The sequence below is a fragment of the Eleutherodactylus coqui genome, chromosome 10 (genome assembly GCF_035609145.1).
Source record: "Eleutherodactylus coqui strain aEleCoq1 chromosome 10, aEleCoq1.hap1, whole genome shotgun sequence".
NCBI classification, from domain to species: Eukaryota; Metazoa; Chordata; class Amphibia; order Anura; family Eleutherodactylidae; genus Eleutherodactylus; species Eleutherodactylus coqui.
Window position 1 is genome coordinate 110,897,522 of NC_089846.1, and position 23,169 is coordinate 110,920,690.

General features: G+C 46.9%; 1 protein-coding gene across 1 annotated transcript in view; it reads right to left on the reverse strand.

The window, feature by feature from the left end:
• SMARCA1 (SWI/SNF related, matrix associated, actin dependent regulator of chromatin, subfamily a, member 1) overlaps positions 1-23,169 on the reverse strand; it is a 124,623-nt gene that overhangs the window by 99,726 nt on the left and 1,728 nt on the right. The window contains exons 2-4 of the mRNA XM_066581699.1: positions 18,599-18,685; positions 6,023-6,189; positions 4,037-4,137 (exon numbers count right to left, since the gene is read on the reverse strand). Coding sequence (XP_066437796.1) covers positions 4,037-4,137; positions 6,023-6,189; positions 18,599-18,685 — 355 coding nt within the window. The remainder of the gene's footprint in view (positions 1-4,036; positions 4,138-6,022; positions 6,190-18,598; positions 18,686-23,169) is intronic.

Genomic DNA, 23,169 nt, shown 5'->3' on the forward strand with positions numbered 1-23,169 from the left:
ACCCCTTTAACATAACTTTTTAGCATTTTGAGGAACACTTTGTTTTCCTGCACCAAGCCAAGTTTGCAATGGCTCATGAGTGTCAGAATAATAGATACCCCCCCAAATGACCCCATTTTAAAAACTACACCCCTTAATGTATTCACTGAGGGGTGTCATGAGTATTTTGACCCCACCATTTTCTTCAGGAATTAATTCAATTTAGAGGAGAAAAAATAAAATTTCATACTTTTGCAAATATGTCATTTTAAAGACATATTTTTTTCCTATAGTGCCCATGAAAATGAGGATTTACACCCCAAAATGGATACCCCTGTTTCTCCAGTGTTCAGAGACATGCCCATTGTAGCCCTAATCTTATGTCTGGATGCACAACGGGATCCAAAATGAAAGGAGTAGTCAGTGTCTTTCAGAACATACATTTTGCTTGAAGGTGTTTTAGGCCCCATAGCACTTTTGTAGAGCTCTTAAGCGGCCAAAACCGAAGAGAACCCCCACAAGCGACCCCATTTTGAAAACTAGACCCCTTAACGAATGTATCTAGGGGTGTACTGCCCATTTTGACCCCACAGTTTTTGAATGAATTCAAGCAAAGCAAAAGGAAAAAAATGTGATTTTCGTTTTTTTGGCAATTCTGTCGTTTTAAAAACTGTTTTTTTGTACAGCACACACATGAATGAAGACTTGCACCCCAAAATGGATACTCCTGTTTGTCCCGTGTTCAGAGACATACCCATTGTGGCCCTAATCTTATGTGTGGATGCACAACGGGGCCCAAAATGAAAGGAGTAGTCAGTGGCTTTCAGAACAGAAATTTAGCATGAAGGTGCTTCATGCCCCATTGCCCACTTGTAGAGCCCTTGAGCGGCCAAAACGACAGAGAACCCCCACAAATGACCCCATTTTGAAAACTAGACCCCTTAACGAATTCATCTAGGGGTGTACTGCGTATTTTTACCCTACAATTTTTGAATAAATCTAAGCAAAGCAGTAGGAAAAAAATTACAATTTTCATTTTTTTGGCAGTTGTATCAATTTAAAAACTGTTTTTTTTGTACAGCACACATAGGGATGAAGACATTCACCCCAAAATGGATACCCCCGTTTGTCCCGTGTTCAGAACCATACCCCTTGTGGCCCTTATCTACTTAAAGGACACATGGCTAGGCCTATAATGGAAGGAGCACCCGTTGGATTTCAAGGTACAACGGAATAAATTCCAGGCCCCATTGCCCACTTGTAGAGCCATTGAGCGGCCAAAACGATAAAGAACCCCCACAAATGACCCTATTTTAAAAACTAGACCCCTTAATGAATTCATCTAGGGGTGTATTGCGTATTTTGACCCCACAGTATTTGAATAAATCTAAGCAAAGCAGAAGGAAAAAATTACGATTTTCATTTTTTTGGCAATTTTGTCAATTTAAAAACAGGTTTTTTTGTACATTGTACACAGGAATGAAGACGTTCACCCCAAAATGGATCCCCCCGTTTGTCCCGTGTTCAAAAACATACCCATTGTGGCCCTAATCTACTATTTATAGGACACATGGCAAGGCCTGTAATGGAGGGAACACCCGTTGGATTGCAGGGCACAACTGAATAAATCCCAGGCCCCATTGCCCACTTGTACGGAATAAAAATTGACTCCCTAAAAATATCCCCCCCGCCCCCTCCGCGCCCTTTTCGGCGTTCCCCAAATCTTAGATAAAAGTAATAATGTGAACTGTGTGGTATTTCCGAAGACAGGGGTAATTACGGAGGCTGGTTGGGATGGGTACATGGGGCAATAAAACCGTGTATCCCCCCTCCTCTCATGCTTTTTGGGGGTATTTTGTGACCTCAGCAGCGGGTATGGGGTGTAAAAAGTGTCACTCTGTGAGTCTCCGTAATCTCACTGAGGTGCGGCGGTCTCACATAGAAGGCGCTCAACAAGCTGCTCCTGGAACTGCAGGAAGGCGAACGTTCCCGGGGCTTCTTGTAAATTGCGTATTACAGGTAGCGGTCTGAATAACGCCGGGCTCACGCAGCCGTAGGTGGAATCCGCTTGCAGAGGCCCGCAGCGGATCCCAGCTGTGAGCCCGGCTGTGACCCTGCGTACGGCCACGTAATGTACTGCGCATAACTGCGTACTTACACAGGTGGTCATGCGCAGTACACCTTTTTTTTGTTTGTATTTCCCGCACCGTCGCTTAGCGATGACACGGGTACCAGCAGCCGTATACAAGGTAGTTGCGTATGGGCTGCGGGTATATCCGCGACCACGGAGCACAATGGGCTCTATGTTGCGGATATCCGCGGTAAAATAGAACCTGCTGCGTTCTCTTTTCTGCGAGTGGATTACACAATTCCGACCCGCTAATGTGAGCGGAATTGTGTAATCCAATGCGATTGATCTGCGTATTACCGCGGATCAGACGCATGCGGAATCCGTAATTCCTATCCGGTCATGTGAGACCGGCCAAAGGTAGATCGCTACCTTTTTTTCACGTGACCGGCGATCGCTCAACAAGGTCACCCGTCACTGCTCCAGGCTCTCGGCGACCGTTGCCCCCCCCCCCCGCGCATGTGTCCAGTGTTTAGCCGGCGGTCGCATGTGCAGAATCCGGGAAAGTTCATGGAGGAAGATCGCGTCGGGGTGCAAATACGGAGCCTCCGGTAAAAAGTTTCATCTCCTCTCACCGATCGCATCGGTGAGGGGAGATGAACCTTCACCTTTTTTTTACTTTTACGTGATCGCCATTATCCATTGGATAACGGCAAACACGTGATCAGGAACCGCTCACCGCGGCCCCCCGTGAAATCTCCAGGCTCTCGGCTAAGTTTTGTAGCCAGAAGCAGGGAGATTTAAAATTATCCTGGCAATCCACGGCTTTTGCGCATGCGCCTGCCATTGTGGCGACGGGCACGTGCGCAGAAGCTGGGGTAAGGTCCGCAGGCCTTAGGTACGTCATTTCATCCTCCCTCACGGATATGATCCGTGGGGGGAGATGAAACGCAAGCTTTTTTAACTTTTTTTTTTACTTTTACACTTTTTTTTTTTTACTTCTTACACTTTTCCCCCCCACTTTTTACACTTTTTTTACTTTACATGATCACTGTCATCCATTGGGTAACAGTGATCATGTCCCCAGTATAATCTCTCTGCTCCTGGCTACACATGGCAGCCAGGAGCAGTGGGATTTTAAATTTCCCAGGGCTCGAGCCCCTCTGTGCGCGCGCCCGATGATTGACATTGGGCGCACATCCGCAGACGGGGACTTCGGGTCCCGGGACATCGGAGAGGATTTAGGTGAGTATTTTCACCTCCCCTCATGGATCCGATCCATGAGGGGAGGTGAAACTGACACTTTTTAAAAACTTTTTTGCGATCGCCGCTATCCAATGGATAGCGGGGATCGCGTGCCCGGGGACTGCTCACAGTGGTCCCCGGTAACACCTCCTGGTTCCAGGCTACCTTCAAAAGCCGGGAGCCAGGAGATTTCAAATTTGCCGGGGGTTCCCGGGCTTCTGCGCATGCAAGTGATGTCATCGTTTGGCGCGCATGCGCAGAAGGCCGGCGGCGGGTCCGGGAGGACCCGATCTTCGGGGGACACCGCGGACAAGCCGGGTGAGTATTTTCAGCTGCCCTGATGGATCCGATCCATCAGGGCAGCTGAATAACTAACTTTTTTTGACAGTTTTATTTACTTTATTGCGATCAGCGCTATCCATTGGATAGCGCCGATCGCAATGCCGAGGGTGACTGCCTGCATCCTGGGATGACAGCTTCATGCTGTCGGCTACCTGTGGGCACCGACAGCATGGAGCTGTCACGTCCTCAGGCAAGTGGGCATTAATCCAAAGAGGACGCATAAAACTACGTCCTCTAGGATTAAAGCCCACTTACTGAGGACGTAGAATCCCAATGGGGCCGTCGTAAAGGGGTTACAGGACTTTTTGAACGCTGATCGTTCCGTCTGAATGTAACATACGATTTAGTACATTATAAAGAAATAATTTACAAGGTTATTTAGCAGATAAGGTTCTAACGTACAAGAAGGGGATTCTTCAAATCGCACACACACATTGGAGGTTTTGCGGCTTTCGGACAGTAATTCTTCGTCCTCTTCTTGCTCGGTGCGTCTGTGTCGATTGCTACATTTAAAAGATACACAAAAAATAAGTTTTATTTATTAGTGGTGTGAAGCTGCTTACCTCTATGGAGTGCATACAGTTATATGAATTGATGGATTGCCTGGAAATCCAGGGCCAATGCCTAAAGTGGGCCTCCTGTCGGCTCTCCTGGTGTGTCCGTTCTAGTAAACACTTGCGTTGTGCATAAAATAAACTTTTTTCTTCTTTTTTAAGAACTCTGCTTTATACCATTTCTCTGCTCCATTCAATTGCCATTTTGACAGAGGAATATGGGACCCCCATTCTGCTGATCAATGGGGGTCTCAGTGGTAGTACCCTCACCAATCAGCTAATTATCCTCATCCTGTGTATAGGGAATAATTTACAGACACTGCATAACCTCTTTAAGGGGAAATGATGGGAGAGGTAAGTATAAGGCCAATTGCACACGACCGGGTCGGTTACCGCATGTGGAATCCCGTAGCGGAATTCAACCTGTGCACGGCCGGTGACCCCGCGTACCTGTCCGGATTCTTCTATATTCTGTACTGCGGATGTGCCAGCCGTCGTTCCGGCGCACATGCGCCATACAGATTGTGCCGCACCGTCCCTAGGCAATGACACGGATCGCGCGGCCTTTCTGCAATGATGATTACGGAAGGGCCGCAGGTAGGACAGCTTCCATTGACTTCAACGGAAACTATCTGCACGGCATCTGCACAGAAATAGAGCATGCTGCGCTTTTTCCCCCGCGAGTGGAAAATCGCAATTGATTTCCACTCGTGGGCATGCTGTGGAATCCGGAGGCGGACGCACGGCTGGTGGCCTAACACTTACCTCACCGAACTCAGTGGGTCACCTACTTTCAGCCCATAAACCTAACTCATAGGACTAAAAGTAGGTGTCAGGGTCCTTTAACCCCTTGAGTGGCACGCCCGGAAATTTTCCAGGACGAGCTCCACTGCTCATAGCAACATAGCCCGGAAGATTTCCGGGCTATGTATCACTATGGGAGCTGCAGAGCACAATGCCACAAGCTGTGACAGTGTGCCCTGCCTGCACAGACCCCCACAGAGCAGTGCAAGGGCTTTGAAAAACCAGCAGAAGATATTGCTGATATGTCGGCAATCTCCTGCTTTGTTTACAGGTTGCCATAGAGACCATCGGCTTGTCAGAAGCAAGCCGATGGTCTCTGTGGCAGGGAGAGCTGGTTGTTAGCTGTCAGAGGACAGCTAGGTACCAGCTCTTACAGCAGGGATCAGAGAAAACCTCCGATCTCTGCTGTGTTAACCCCTTACATGCTGCAGTCTATGTGACTGCAGCATGTAAAGGGCTGTCACTGCAGCATGTAAAGGGCTGTCACCATCGGAGCCCCGGAATGTGATCAGGGGTCCTGATGGGTCCCTGTGGAAGTCCCCTAAAGGGACAAAAAAGAAAAAAAAAATTAAAAAAAAAAAAGTTAAAAAATTATAAAAAAAATAATAAAAACACTTGTCTCCCTTTACTTTGTAAAAAAAATCAAAAATACAATCACACATGTGGTATCCATGCGTCGTAATGACCCAGAGAAGGAAGTTAATGCATTATTTAACCCCTTAATGACATGGCCCCTTTTTTCTTTTTTCCCCATTTCTTTTTTTCCTCCCCCCTGTTTAAAAAATCACAACTTGTCCCGCAAAAAACAAGCCCCTATATGGCCATGTCAATGGAAAAATGAAAACGTTATGGCTCTTGAGACGCAACTGCAAAATTAGTTGAAATTCAATGATTAGACCATTTTAAAAAACCTGCCCTGGTGGGCACGACAGGGTGGTAGGAAACCTGCCACTCAAGGGGTTAAGGTAGACAATTGTGCGCACTGTGTTTAATTGCAAACAGGACAGAATGCGAGGAGCGGTTTACGTACTCGCCAACAGACAACAAACTTTGTTTCTCATCTCTCTTTATCCTGGGGCGTCCTAATTTCACTTTGAGAGGAGACGTTGGCGACTTCTGTGAAGAAGGCTGAATGAAATGTGCGAAGAGCTCCGTCTGCTTCAGGAGGAATTCAAATCTTTTTGACCGATCCGTTTTCTGAAATACGAAAAGGAAACAATTATTTGATTTTCAGCATCAAAGAAGGACTTTTTTTTCTAGTTTTTGTAGATCAACATTTAGTGAACTAGAAATGGTTGTCACATATTTCAATATTTATGAGCATGTTGTTTTCTTATGTTATCAGCCGCGGGTTCTCAGCATCATTTCCCCCATGCAGACCGAGGAGTAAACTTACTACTTACTTTGTTTCTACATTTCATTTATTTCAAAAGAGTAATGTAAAATAAATGTGATCACAAAAGTATCTTAAAGGGGTATTCTAGTTCCAACAAGTTGTTCCTTATCCACGAGCCAGAGCGATCTCCAAGAACGGAGATGGAGCAATGCCTCTGCAGCGCCACCTAGTGGATAGCAGCATTCCTGCAAATCAGTGTACGACTCTTTATATAGGTCTTTATAACAATGATTGGGAATTGAAAGACCAAGCCAGAATCCATACACAGACAGCTGTTTTGGGGGGTTTGCCCCTCATCAGTGTGCAGTGGGTTTCTGGGTTGGTTGGTAAAAGAGGTCTGTGATGTGGGTTGCGAGGGGTATCGTCTCTCCTTAATGAGAGCACCTAGAAGGTGTGTAGAGACACCTAGGAGGTGAGTGAGAGGATTTATAAGGCCACGCATGCTCCTCTGAGAAATATATGTAAATAATGAAGATGGAACAATACCTCTGCAGCGCCCCCTATTGGAGGTCTGCACTCTGAGCATGCTCAAAATACACAACAATACATCTCCATATATTTCAATGGGGCCTCTCAGACTAACGTTTTAACGTGCGCAAGATCACACGCAGCATGTCCTATTTTTGGCATTTTAGCACATATTTCTCGCACCAAGATAGAACACGCTGCGAATTTCCTTGCGTGGGTGTTTTGAGCAATTTGTGTGAGCGGCAATATGACAACCTATGGGATATTGGTACGGCGTATTACGCGGGTGCATAACACGCTACGACCATACGCTCATGTGAGACAGTCTTTATCTAGCCAATCGTTTAATGCATTGACTGAATAGTAGTAAAGTTTCAGGGAAGGGTGGAAGTGCAGCGAGAATAGATTTACCTCTGTACATAGATCTAATATAGGCATGCCATCGATGAATATCACGGACGGGGCTTTGAGATTTCCTTTTTGAAAGTTCCACTTGTTACCACCAGAGGGCAGCGACATACAACAGTCAGAGAGACCAGATCATCTAACTTCATGTATATGATGGAAAGAAATCTCCCTTTTCAGTTCATTGTAACAAAATCTGCAAATTAAACGTCAAGTCCCTCCCATTCATTTTATGCAAAGCGCTGCTTCCTTGTCCCATTACACAATGAAACAAAACTGTAGCGGCTCCTGCCTGTCACTATGGCATTTGAACTGTATATACTGCTACCCCGTTTCCCTGAAAATAAGACATACCCTGAAAATAAGACATAGCATGATTTTCCTGAATTTTTGAGGATGCAAAATAATTTTCAGGCTTTTTGAGGATGCTTGAAATATAAGCCCTACTCCAAAATTAAGCCCTGCTAACAGTTAATTAAAAAAGTCAATTTAAATAGTGTCCAGGCAGCTATACATGTAAAAAAGTTAAACCTTTTTGAACAAAAATGAATATAAGACACTGTTTTATTTTCGGGGAAACAAGGTATATGTGAATTCTATTACCCTCAATATAGGAAAAGCCAAACATAGCAGCACAAGTCTGTCATGTCCGTGTGTATGTATGTGTGTATGTATGTGTGTATGTATGTATGTATGTATGTATGTATGGTTTTTAACATCTCGTTTGGGACATAGAAAATCTAAAACTATTTCTTCAACTAAATCAGTAATTACAGCAGGACATTAAAGGGGTTTCCCAGGGAAATACTATTGATGACCTATTCTCAGGACAGATCATCAGTAGTTGTTCCGGAAAGTGGAATCCTGGCCGATCAGCTGATTGGACGCCCAGTGCTGCTACACACAGGAGAACAGAGCACAAGCTGCTGCTCCGTCCCGTATAGTGGCCGGCACTTGTAACTGCAGGTGCAGCTCTAATTGCTTGTAGGCTGTGTGTTGTGAAGCTGACAGTGGGCGCTCAATCAGCTGGGGTCCCGAGCGGCAACCCGCAGACGATCAATTGATGACCTATCCGGAGGATAGGTCATCCATAGTATTTCGCTTGAAAATCCCTTTAACATGCATTTTTGCTGCAGTGCCCAAATGCTGCTGCTTTATGCAACACCAAATCCGGATGCTGAATTTTAATGCCCAACTCTGTTTTGTTCTTCCTGGAGATAAACCAGCAGTGTCTGGCAGCAGCTTACTACTAAAAAACACACAAATGTGTTTGAGAAGTTGGGAGAAAATATCACCGCGTTTCCCCGAAAATAAGACACTGCCATATATTAATTTTTGACCCACAAGAGGCACAGTGTTTTATTTTCAGGGGATGCCCTATAATACTTATCTAGCAGCCAGCGGTCGGGTCCCTCGCGCTGGTCTCCGGCGCTGCTGCAGGCTTCCCTGTCCTCCGGCCACATCAGCCACTCAGAGTCGGCACTCAATGAAGCAATCACAGCCACTCATTAAATGACATCATTGAATGACTGTGAATGGTTAATCGAGCGCTGACTCCGATTGGCTGACGCAGCGCTCGATTAACCAATCAGAGCAATCGCTTGCTGAAGGCGGGGTATTCAAGCCCCGCTACCAGGAAGAACTCTGTAGGCGTGCCGGAGGACACGGAAGCCTGCAGCAGCGCCGCAGCCCTGCGTGAGGGGCCTGGACACCCTCTACTGGGTGAGTACTGTATTGCTTTTTTTTTCACGTAGTGTAGCGAGGGTTTATTTTCGAGGGAAGGCTTATAATTCAAGACCCCGTGAAAATCAGGGTAGGGCTTATTAATAACGGGGTAGGAAACATGGTATTAGCCAAACAAGTGCTCATCCGACAGCTATTGAAGGTGTACGGGCAGCTTAATGGTTACTTTATGTAATGGCTGGTGTGAAAATAACAAAGACAGCAGATTCGGGAGCCTACAGAGGTGAGCGGTAAGTTGCGGGAGTGAGCATGGGAAGCGGGAGGGGGGGGGAAGAGATCTCCCCCACGTTGCTCCCCGCTGTTCCCCAAATCTTTTGAGAAGAGCGGGCATGTACTCGAAAATGGCAATACTCGCTCGAGTAATTTGCCTTAGCGAGTACGCTCGCTCATCTCTATTCATTTATATCTCTGCTCACTCTGAGCTGAACAGTCAAATGGGTGGAGCTATCAGTGATTAACAGCTGTGTATGTAGGGTCATACAGAGATAGTGGTCAACACTGCCCATTACAGTTGATCAGACTGGTCATACATGTCCAACCACACGGGGCGATGGGCAAAACATCTTCCTAGGAACATTCTGTTAAATAAAGAGTCTGTAGACGAAACTTCTTTCTTGAGAATGAAACGTCTTTCGTCCAACTACTGGAGGAAAGTTTCAAACCAAGTCTACTTCCTTACTGATGATGGCAGTCTATCATCGGTCAGCTAAAACGATCGATCATTGTTAAATTTCACACGATCAGCGTTCGCTTGGGTTTAAATTGTCCATTTTCCTTAAAGGGATATTCCGGTGACTAGGCTACATTTTCAAAATTTCCCCTAAAGGGGTCATCCGGGGACATGGTTTTGTTCAAAAACTTCCTGCAGTAGTAAAATAACAGCATTCATACTCGACCCCTTCCACGCTCCTCGCCGCTACAGTCTCTCTGATCTACACTGACCTTCACTTCCTGGAAGGGGACGACCCAATACTGGGTCATGTGAGCGCTGCAGCTATTCACCGGCAGAAGGGAGCCCGTGATTGGCTGAATGAGTCACATGGCCATTTGTTGGAGAGGTCATCGCCGGCTCCCAGCATCAGGAAGTGAAGACCAGGGAACGCAAAAACTACATTTCCCACAATGCCTCACTGCCAGTTACTGAGGAGTGCGCAGTCACAAGTGTACAAACTGTGTCATCATTACGGAATGTGAAGGCACTGAGCGTGCCTGACCAGTAAGACAGTGGAGTGTACAGGACGTAACCATTGGATACCAACTGAGAACTTAGTGAGGGGGTGGGGGGTGCGGAAGGATCACGGGTAAAGCAATATCTGCGCAGCTTTGTTAAACCAGTTATAATACTATATTGCAAAATGACACATTAACACCTTATGAAGCATAGAACGTTCACATTGACATCACTGGAATAATATTTTAAAGGGGTTTTCCAGGCAATTGCAATTGACCAATCGTCAGGATACTGTAGGTCATCTACAGATGATTGCTGGGCCCGCTGCTCTGGACCCTGAGCGATCAGCTGCTTGGGCGCCAGCTGTCTGTGCCACAACGCAGAGGGTACAGAGCTGAAGCTGGCTGTTCTGGCCGCTGTGTAGAGGGCAGTGCTGGTAATTAAAGGCACATTAGCATCAATGCAATTATTAGCACCGACCACTACGCAGGGGTCAGAGCTATCGGCTTCCGTTCTGTACTCTGTATACTGTGGCACTGACAGCAAGCGCTAAAAAGCTGATTGGTCATGGTCCCGAGCGGCAGATCCCAGCCGATCCGCTATTGATGACCTATCCACAGGACAGGTCACCAATAGCCATTGCTTGGAAAACCCCTTTAACTTTAGTCTGATAAGCATGGGCACTTTAAGGCCAATGGGATGTACACAGCACACCCACTGCAGCCATCCAGTAGGGCTTTGTATAGTACTGTATAGTGAAAGGACCTTGAAACAAAAAGTGACTTTTCCCTTCCACAGTAGAAGCGGGCACAATGGTGGTTGCTATAAGCAGTTCCCAGATATTAATAGCAGGATGCCTTCCTGTCCCTAGAAACACAGGAAACCGTGTAACATTCACAAGGCAGCCGGCATAGAACAGTAGGCACACTTCCCGTCTGCTCAGAGCCCGACCGCTTAGATGGGCAAAGGTCACAAGGTTGTTTTATCAGACGGGCACAAAGCTTTCCCCTCTGTTTACACCAGTGCTCAGTGTGCCCCCCTGTATAGAACAGTGCCAGGCTCACCGGAGGCTGGTAGTGTCACACCACATAGCGGGTACTCAACTACATATCGCCAGACCAATCCCTACCCTACAAGTTGTCGTCGGATGTGTGATTGTAATGTTGATAGAAGTGATTACAATATGAGAGGAAAGGGGTCATTTATTGAGGAAAGCTGACCCCTGAAGAGAGGCTCTAGTACCCTGTTGTTCCGCCTCTAGCTCGGATACAAGATGTGATACGGCCGGTCATGAAGGCTCTAGTATCCTGTTGTATCGCCTCTAGCTTGGATACAAGATGTGATACTAGCAGGCATGGAGGCTCTAGTACCCTGTTATACAAACTCTAGCTTGGATACAAGATGTGATACGGCAGGCATGGAGGCTCTAGTACCCTGTTGTTCCGCCTCTAGCTTGGATACAAGATGTGATACGGCCGGTCATGAAGGCTCTAGTATCCTGTTGTATCGCCTCTAGCTTGGATACAAGATGTGATACTAGCAGGCATGGAGGCTCTAGTACCCTGTTGGGCCGCCTCTAGCTTGGATACAAGATGTGATACTGGCAGGCATGGAGGCTCTAGTACCCTGTTATACAAACTCTAGCTTGGATACAAGATGTGATACGGCAGGCATGGAGGCTCTAGTACCCTGTTGTTCCGCCTCTAGCTTGGATACAAGATGTGATACGGCCGGTCATGAAGGCTCTAGTATCCTGTTGTATCGCCTCTAGCTTGGATACAAGATGTGATACTAGCAGGCATGGAGGCTCTAGTACCCTGTTATACAAACTCTAGCTTGCATACAAGATGTGATACGGCAGGCATGGAGGCTCTAGTACCCTGTTGGGCCGCCTCTAGCTTGGATACAAGATGTGATACTGGCAGGCATGGAGGCTCTAGTACCCTGTTATACAAACTCTAGCTTGGATACAAGATGTGATACGGCAGGCATGGAGGCTCTAGTACCCTGTTGTTCCGCCTCTAGCTTGGATACAAGATGTGATACGGCCGGTCATGAAGGCTCTAGTATCCTGTTGTATCGCCTCTAGCTTGGATACAAGATGTGATACTAGCAGGCATGGAGGCTCTAGTACCCTGTTATACAAACTCTAGCTTGCATACAAGATGTGATACGGCAGGCATGGAGGCTCTAGTACCCTGTTGGGCCGCCTCTAGCTTGGATACAAGATGTGATACTGGCAGGCATGGAGGCTCTAGTACCCTGTTATACAAACTCTAGCTTGGATACAAGATGTGATACGGCAGGCATGGAGGCTCTAGTACCCTGTTGTTCCGCCTCTAGCTCGGATACAAGATGTGATACGGCCGGTCATGAAGGCTCTAGTATCCTGTTGTATCGCCTCTAGCTTGGATATAAGATGTGATACTAGCAGGCATGGAGGCTCTACTACCCTGTTATACAAACTCTAGCTTGGATACAAGATGTGATACGGCAGGCATGGAGGCTCTAGTACCCTGTTGGGCCGCCTCTAGCTTGGATACAAGATGTGATATCGGCAGGCATGGAGGCTCTAGTACCCTGTTGTACCGCCCTTTAGCTTGGATCCAAGATGTGATACGGCCGGGCATGGTGGCTCTAGTACCCTGTTCTACCACCTGTAGCTTGGATACAAGATGTGAAACGGACAGGCATGGAGGCTCTAGTACCCTGTTGTACCGCCTTTAGCTTAGATGTAAGATGTGATACAGGCGGACATGGAGGCTCTAGTACCCTGCTGTACAGCCTCTAGCTTGGAAACAAGATGTGATAAGGGTGGGCATGGAGGCTCTATTACCCTGTTGGGCCACCTCTTGCTTGGATACAAGATCTGATACAGGCAGGTATGGAGGCTCTAGTACCCTGTTGTGCCGCCTTTAGTTTGGATGTAAGATGTGATACGGGCGGGCATGGAGGCTCTAGTACCGCCACCAGCTTGGATACAAGATGTGATACGGGTGGACATGGAGGCTCTAGTACCCTGTTGTACCGCCTCTTGCTTGGATACAAGATCTGATACAGGCAGGCATGGAGACTCTAGTACCCTGTTAGGCCCCCTCTTGCTTGGATACAAGTTCTGATACAGGCGAACATGGAGGCATACAGGTTCTGCATGGTATCCTGCGGCATAGCTGTACACATTTGGTGTAACTGAGCCTCTAGATTGTGGAAACCTGTAGGCTGTCGAAGCTGGTGTCCCAGATGGTCCCATAGATGCTCTATTAGCGATAAATCTGGTGACCAGGCATCCTCAGAAGTGTGACAATGTTGACGAGGCATTCCTGTGACTGTCATTGTCCATCGTTCCACTAGTAGGGGTGACCAACTTTCGTATGCGATGGCCCGTCGGACCAGCAGTGGGGGCAGTGTGCCACTCCCCAGCAAGGTCTTCAGACTGGAACACAGGCATAGTCAGTGCCCAAACTAAATCTAGATTCATCACTGAAAACAACCCATTTCCACTTCATGGAACAGTCCAGCTTCATGGTTCACGTCACCACTGCAAAGGAGGCGACGGTGGGTGTCAAAGGCAGTGCACATAATGGGAGTCGTGACACCAATTGTCCATCAGCCAAGTGCCTAGAAATGGTTCCGACCTACACAGGGGCCTGTAATGATGGTGCCACCTGTCTTCACATGATGACAAACAATTGGAGCTGCTCCTGCTTGACGGACAATCCGATGATTCTTTCTACTGAGGTTCTGTCGAGGACGTCCTGAGCCACCTCGCCTTGGGTATGTGCCCTCACGCATCCACTGGTTCCAAGATCTCCTAATAGTCTGGGCAAACCGCAAGCATCACTTCCAGCGATTTTAAGCATCAAGAAATGGATTGCATCATGATGTTACGGTGAGTCGGTACAGGCACATAATTCTTCAGCCGCATGAGCTTACTGACGTTTGAGGAGTTAGCGCGGGGTAGTGGTACTACTAAGAAAGGGCATTGCAGTGTACTGTACGCCTAATATATATGTATTTGTGTCTGTGAGAAAATCTACATATATTTGTGTGTATACACTATAGGTAACGTTAATGTAAATCTCCTGGGTGCCGTGTTCTCTTTTACATATACTCCTCTCCTGCATCCCTCTTTACTCCTGGCCATAGTTCCTGCACTCAGATGTTATCTGTAAACTGTGGTGGCATCAAGGAGCGAAGAAAACTGCAGGAACAGAGGGGGGGGGGGGGGGGGGGGAGAATGTAAAAATCTGCATATCTGGTTTAGAAATTATTCTGCCGAGGCCACCGATCTGGGTCTGCAGTAAGGGGAATCAGGTCTGAGGGTCTACATAGGGTCTGGTCAAATCCCATAGGTTGGGGTGGTACGTATATGGGCGAAGCATAAGGTATGTCCCTTTATACACCCTTTCAGAAGGTCTCTGATGTCCCTTTTCAAAAGCATGAATAAGGGTTTATTCCCACATTGTTATTCACTAGGCTGTGACTTTCCATTCCTGGGTTTCGTATTAATCGTTAATAATGGTATTCAGACGAAATCCCAACAGAACTGTGGGCTTTAATGGGTTATTTTTGTTAGATAGAATAGTGTAATTGATTATGCTATTCTGGCCTTCAAACCTAAACAGGTAAGAATGGACACCGGGTCAAACAGACACAACTTTGGTCTCCTTTAGACTAATTAAAGTCGATCATTTCTTCCATCTGAATGTCGTTTTTAGGGACAAAGATGGAACGCCGGCATGGAAAGGGTTGGGAGCACAGTGCAACATCAGCCTTATTTGGGCATATTTAGACTCTGTGCCCCGGACAGCCTTGGATCTGTATCATGTAAACCCTGATGACAACTGCCAAGCTTTGCAACTGGACCTAGATACCACTGTATTAGGCCGGTTTAAGGCAAGAGTATCGTCATATGTCCGTAACACAGATCCATATTCTGGACCTCTTACAGATGACATTGCAGCTGTATGGCACCAGTATTTCATCACTATTAACCCTTTGCAATCCAATTTTAGATTCAGTGTTTCATAGGGGGCTCTCTTTCTGTCATTTCACAATGGCGCCATCTGCTGGCTAGAGCCACTAATGCGGTATGGGACATGCTAGAGAGGCCCCCGACGACAGAGTGGCCAGTATCATACGGTAAGAATACCCTGTCGGCATCTTCCGACAAAGGAGCTGTACAGCCTTCAATCAGAATGTCTTCAGACGTCAGACAGTGGATTGGAAAGGGGTTAACCTCCATATATTTCATTTTCTACTGCGCAAATACAGATCTGTATTTACCCAATAGAAAAGAATACAGAGGCAAATATGCGAGAGAAAAAAAAAAGGGGGGGGGGGGGCGGGGCATGCTGTTTTGTAAAATACAGCCATGTGAATAGATGCATAGATTTACATGATCTCCGTATTATGGTCTGCAAAACAGACCAAACATGGAGGTAAAATACACTTGTCTGAAAGCAGGCCCTAGCAGTATTTTTATACAAGGTTCACCACGTGGAATATATATATATATATATATATATATATGAGATCCAGTATAATGTATGATACACAGTGCAGAATAGTGCTGACTATCATTTGTTTTATAGTCCCGTTTCATATGGTGGATTGTGTGCGTGAGACTTGGGAGCTACACCGATAAGGATAACAGGGGTCCAAGGAGCCATTTATCAATGCCCAGCCACGACAGTCTCCATTTATACCAATGGAGAGAACGGCACTCAAGAACGGCCAGTTCATATAGGTGTATAGAGATTGTGACAGCCAGGAATCTCCCAACAGGGGTGACTGATCCCTCATTATTACAAGGAGGGATGGTGCCACAGATGGGATCTGCACCCCATTACAGGTCATGTGGATATACCATAAATCCCTAGAATGGGAATCACCTTTCTTTACAATACATGCATGGTGGCTGCTATACCGGTGTGTGTGAATCAATGGCCACATCGGGTGTTGAGATCATATAAGACTAGTAATAAAAGCAACAACACATGTAGTTCCAACAACTTTATTAGTACACAGTTCAAGCCTTTTCTCCCAATGGAAAATGTTATCTAGCCTGGGCCAATGCAATCCCAAACCAAGTGTGAATCTATAGCTGGATACCAGACCCTGACCAGCTAGCGGAGAACAAAAACCATTGAGTGCGGCACTTTCTATACGGCATCGTTCAGTTTGGTCTAGTTTTCAGACAAGTTATCGATGTCGACCCCTCTTACCCTCAGGCCTTCCTCCACGATGTCGGATCACCTTCACCTCTTTGCATTACAAAAGCTTGAATATTAATTCTCACATACGAAGAGTATAGACATGTCAGACATTGCAGACTGCATTAATGTTCATTAGAATTACAATAATTTCTTGAGATTTTTTATGATGGCTTCCTCCCAGGCCTCAACTGTTGTGCCCATAGGAGTGCATATGAATACATGAAGTTACAAGAAGGTGTACTTTTTTACATGTTCAGCTTCCTCTAACATAGGAACTATCTGCACAACACATACCAGTATGTTCCGCATTAAAAGGGTTTGGATTCATACAGCAAAGTGGTTACAGAAGGGAGGATCACAGATCTACAATAGCCAATCCCACACCGCCGCACTCAGGGCTTATCTCCCTAATACAAGTCTACTTTTCCAAATGGACAGACTATGTTTGCCATGTCCCATGCGACTTATATTCCATCTAGTGTGTTATGTTACATCCCCAACCTCCATATTCTTATTTCTGAGAGTTATATTAGTTGTGCATTACTTACTGTATATATATACACGAGTATAAGCCGAGTTTTTTGTGCTGAAAAAGCCCCCTCGGCTTATACTCGAGTCAGGGAAGGGTTAAATAAGAAAATAAACTCCATACTTACCTCCCAGTCAGCGTCTGTGTCCCCCGGCGGCGGTGCGACAAGCTGCTTTAGAATTCGCCTAGCTGTCATCTCCCTGCTCGGCTTTCCAATTCCCCGCCGTCAGCACTGTGAAAGGAAGCGCTGTGGTTGAATCGCGCACCGGCCGGCACTCGATCATTCACAGCTTATCACAGCGCTGACAACAGGGAATGACAGAGCCGAGCAGAGAGGACAGCGGGGAGGATTCTAGCACCTTCCTGCACCGCCGCCGGGGACACAGATGCCAGCTGGGAGGTAAGTATGGAGGGTTTTATTTTAACCCAGCATATACTTGAGTCAATAAGTTTTACCAGTTTTTTGTGGTAAAACTTATTGACTCGCCTTATACTCGGGTCAGCTAATACTCGAGTATATACGGTACTTAAACTTATAGAGGGGTTGTTGGTAAGAATGTCATGAGTTGGACCCCAAGTGATCTGATGCCCTAAAGGATCAGTCACCCATATTTAAGTCCCAGATCATTTTAAATATTTAGTTCCAGTTCTGCTCACACAATGTTGGTGTCACAGTGCCTAAACTATCATTTATCAGCAAGGGGTTCAGTGCCGGAGAGTCGGTGATATATACGGACATGAAGTGTTAGCGAAGAAATGGTCAGTACTAGAGATGAGCGAGCGTACTCGGAAAAGCACTACTCGCTCGAGTAATTTGCTTTATCCGAGTATCGCTGTGCTCGTCCCTGAAGATTCGGGTGCCAGCACGGAGCGGGGAGCTGCAGGGGAGAGCGGGGAGGAACGGAGGTAAGATCTTTCTCTCCCTCTCTCCCGCCCGCTCTCCCCTGCGACTCACCTGTCAGCCGCAGCGGCACCCGAATCTTCAGGGGCGAGCACAGCGATACTCGGATAAAGCACATTACTCGAGCGAGTAGTGCTTTTCCGAGTACGCTCGCTCATCTCTAGTCAGTGCCCCTTTTCAAACTTCCCTGGTAACATCCTGTCAGTAAAATTGGTGCTTCCTGCTATTGTGTTACTTTAACTTGTTACTTGGGGGCACATTAAAGGGAAGCGGTCATCAGTTTTCACTAGAGTAAACTAAGCCAAGTGGTAGAATCATTACAGATGCCAGTTTTGCGGGCTAATGGTTCCATGGCCCTTTATATAGGCACACCTGAGAAATCGTGGATTCAGAAATTCGGCTCCATATGCAAAACATGCAGATTAGTTCGGTGAGCGGGCCGGTCCGGCTCACTTGTCTGCGGCTTTTCCCCTACGTCATTCACACGGGTGCTTCTATCCAGAAAAGGAAGGGCTCATCTGCACCGAAAGATCTTGAAGCACAGCATAGATTATGTAGGGGGGAAAGCGAAGCGACAAAACCCGCCCGCCAGACTGGTCTACATGTTTTATATGCAGTGCAAGAATTAGTGAAACTACCATTTCTCCGCTATGCCTATATAAAGAGTAATGGGACGATTAAGATAACGATTCTACTACTGGGCTTAGTTGACTACAGCAAGAACCGATGACAGGTTCCCTTTAACGGCCCGTTATCCTGGCAACGCACGGCTTACCATCTTTTCTTCATACTCTGGATCCACTTCTTTCTCCGGACGCTGAGCTTTTGGTGGAAGCTTCAGTTGAAAGGGAGGATCATTTTTCTAGGACAGAGTAAACATGACATAGTTACATATGAGGATTACAACAATGACCGATACTGGACAGAACAGAATATACTGAACGCTATCCTCACAGTTACACAGGTTCTATAGGTTTCTACCATGGTCAGTGTTCCCCAAACTCCAGTCCTCACGACTACCCAATAAGGCACTTTTTTTTAGGATTCTACAGGTGATATAATTATTGTCAGTGCCTCAGACACTCCGACAGGTGACCTCGCTATGGGATATCCTCGAATCATAATCTGTTGGGGGGTTGTGAAGACTGGGAAACACTGGAAGAACTGCTGATAGCAAATGTCCTCCTTTGAGCTGCATGCTGATTCGGATGCACTCAGTCAGTGCCCATTCATAGACCGGCTACTAGTTCAACAAGGATATGAATGGTGGATGAACCCCCAACATTGGACTAATGCATCTGTGGCTACCTCGAATGTTGGCGAGCGTGATATCGGGCCGTGAAATTAGTTTAAGGGGCCCTTTGCTCTTCCTGGAGAGGAGTCGCCTCCAGAGCGGTCTGCTTGTGGCCTTCTGCACTCTCCCCTTGGTTTGGCGAGGTGTTCATGTGTATGGAGGAAGTTAATAGCTGTCGGCCGAAGGTGTATGTCCAGCCTTATATGGTTTCCATACAGGGCTAGCATTAGTCACAAGCGCAACCCAGCTCGCCAGGTCTGAAGGGGGAGCTACTGGTCCTCATATTCTTGGTACATAGAGTTTCCAACTGAACGCCAAGGCCAAACGTCTAGGCGGCTGTACAGATTACTTCAGGCAGTAGTCCTCCTCGGTAGACCATAAGCCAAAGCGGGCATACAGAGGTGCCCTTACCTTCTCTCTTGGGTATCGTCAGATATACGTATCAGGAGAGGACGAATATTGTAGTATCATGTGATCTCTGTCCTACTTGTATGCGTTGTGGCCACACAGTGATTGCAGTGCAAGCTTCAGCATTCAAGGGATTTGTTAGCATCTCACAACATCGGGGAGGGGTCAGCAATACCATCTAATAGACAGTTAGAGCTAGCACAATGACTCAGGCAGACAGAACCCGCGCCAAAACGTTCGCCCATTTTCAGAGCCAAAACACCATATTTGAAAGTAGCAAAAAAAAAAAAAAAAAAGTTTCTATAAGGCCGCCTACACACGGATGGGTTGGATTACGCATGCGGGATTCCAAAGCGGAATCCGACCCGGTGCCCGACCGGTGACCCTCGTGTACCTGTCAGCAGGCTAATTATTCTGTGCTACGGACGTGCTGGCCATCGCACATGCACAGTACAGATTATGCCACGCCGTCGCTAAGTGAAGACGCAGATCTTACGACCTTTCCGCAATAATGATTGGACTGCGAGTAGGACGGCATCCATTGACTTTAATGCAAGCCACCGTGCGGAGTCCGCACAGAATTGCAGCATTCCTCCACAAGCGGAAAATTGCAGTCGATTTCCGCTCATGTAGAGGAAATCGCATTTTGCCATAGCATGCTATGGGCGTATCTGCTGCAGAATCCGGAAGCGGACGCCTGCGCCAGATTCTGTAATGCAAATCCACCTGTGTGCAGGCGGCCTAACGCCAGCTGTTTTTCTGTGGGCTGGTACAATTTACAATACCAAGTTTTTTTTTTGTTTTTTTTTCTACTTTAGAACAAAACCACTTTTTCGGGAAGTTATTTTTTTTCCCCCCTTTCCCCATGGTTGCATTTAAAGTCCCATGGCTTTAATTTTTCCACGGAAGGAGCTCTGTGAGATCTTTTTTTTCGCCTGGCGGGCTGGAATTTTTATTGATACATACAGCTTTTTCAATCACTTTTATTGCGTTTTTTTTAAAGGCAAAATGAACAAGGCGCTCAGCGCATCAGGTCCGGTGGGGAGCAAGCGCTGTGAGGAGAGAAGCCATCTGCATAGTAGAATGGCTTCCCTTCACATCCCCTGGGGATGGCGGCATGAGTGGGACAGGTGAGGAGTGAAACAAGGGGGTAGTGGAACAGAGTTCTATAGAGAACAGGAGTAGACAGCTGGATGGAGCGCCCTCTACTGCTAGGGCTCTTCCACACTTGCGTTTTTCTTTGCAGACAGGTTGTGGATTCCATGTCATCGCCTTGTGGAGAACGGTAAAATCTGTACTATGCATGTCCGATGGCGAGCCGTCCCGACCATATGCAGCACAGATAATGAAGACGACTGACAGGTACGCGGAGTCACTGGCCAGGTCAGATTCCGCAGTGGGATCCCACATCCGGAATCCGACCCACACGTGTGCAGCCGGCCTTATGTTCTCTCGAGAAGTCCGTTTTTCAGTTAGCGTAATTTCTGTGTGAGGTTACATGGACTATCTACCGCAAAAGGTCTTCATGAGTGGCGGAACACTTACTGCTGATTAGAGGAATCAAGCACACAGTTAGGAGATCACAGCTCCTCCTCCCGGCTGTATAGTTATGGTCTGTAGCTTATTTAGAAGAATATAGATTAGAGTAGTGATAATGACACTGTCCTCCCAGCAGGCAGAGATGGTATTGGATCCAAGTGATCATTTTATGTTGTGCAGATAATAGAGAAAGGAAGAAGAAATCTCTGCCTCAAGGTGGTGCCTGACAAGTATCAGACAGGGGCTGCACTGCATAGAAATGATTGCAATTTACAGAGGAGACCTCCACAGTGTAGAAGGCAATGAAACGAGGGAGCAGGGATACTCACCTTGCAGACGCCGTCTGTGTCCCCAGCGATGGTCTCCCCGGCGGTGCGGCAAGTTGATCTGTAATCCTCCTCGCTGTCGCCTCTCACTTTAAATTCCCTGACCCCCAGCAAGTAAGCACTGTGATTGGATCAAGTGCCAGCCAATCACAGCAGGCGCTTGAACATTCACAGCCATTCAGTGAATGGCATCACTGAATAACTGTGATTGGTTCTTTGAGTGCCAGCTTGCCGCACTGCCGGGAAGACACAGACGCCGGCTGCAAGGCGAGTATACGCACCGCCCCCTCCCCCCCCAAAAAATAAGACACTGTGCCTCTTTTGGGGCAAAAATTAATATAAGACAGGGTCTTATTTTTAGGGAAACACACTAGTAGAGTGTATGGCGATGGCAACTGTGGCTGGCATTTGTCTCAGCTGTCATCACAATTAACTTGCCACAGCGCCCCAGGCCGGGGTGAGGCCTATAGAGGGTTATTACAAATGACCTTCCAAATTGTAAACCCCCTTAACTGCTGTTTAATGACTCCAAGAAGTGTACGTCCCTTCTTTTTCCATGAGGAAACAATCGTGACTTCGCACCCGGATGCTACAGATATGGCTTCTGCCGCAGCGCGAACAGGAAATCCCCAATGTCACAGATGGATCGGCCATACAGGAGGTGACAATAGGGATCTTCTTCCTCGGCCTCCACGTTCCCCGGCCCTTATCCCTCTTGATGTTTCCTCTGGGGGGTGTTGGAGTCTACATGCCTCCCTCACCCCCCACCATGTACGCTCTGCGGCATCCCAGAAGCCATTGCATCAGCGAGTCCTGACCCGCTACAACGGGTGTGGCAGAAACCTGACTAGTGGCTCCATGTGTCTGGTGACCGGGGGGAGGGGGAAATAGGGGGTGTCACACTGATCCCCTCCGATGGGGAGAACATTTGTCATGTTCTACAACAAAAATTTTTGCGTGTCGGTCTCCATCTATATACCAGAGTGTCATTAACCCCTTAGTAACTAGGCCGGTTGGCACCGTAATGACCAACTGAGTCGTCAATTCTTTCTGCCATCGTCACATTCCTGGCGCCAGGGCCTGGTAGTTTGTCCCGCTGACCGCCAGATAAGTGCTCGTCTTTTGTGGGACAACTGGTACTTTCATTGGCATCATTTTTGTGTACCTATAGTGTACTGGGCAACTTTTTTTTTTTTAAAGGGATTAAGTAAAAAAATTCTGCCATTTGTCTTTTGCCTTTTATTTGTACGGCATTCAGTGCGCACAACCAGCAGTGTGATCAGAGCCGCGGCGGTTTTACGTTTCCACTGACCGAGCGCTACGAGGCCTGTTTTTTGCGGGATGAACTCTACTCCAGTTATATAATTTTTGGGAACATGTAATATTTTGATTGCTTTTTAATCCATTTTTCCAGAGGGGAGGATAACGAAATCTACAATCCCGGCCCGTTTTTTCTTACTTCCCACAACGTTCACCGTACATTATAGATCCGTTACATTAATCCTGCAGGCCAGGAGGAGCACAAAAAAAAAAAAAAAAGTAAAGGCAAGATAGGATAAGTTAGCTATTTTGCCAGGTTTTTTGTATTCTATGTTCATGGTGTGCGCTGTGCGGGTTACACAATGTACTAACTTTTTTCCCTGGGTCATTACAAACATCATAAAAAAATTGCATCAGGTGCCTTTTTTTTTTTTTTTAAACACGTTCTCTTTTTCGTCCCACAAGGGGACTTCATCACCATATTTTATACAGTTAGTCCCCGACTTGCGAACAGGTTCC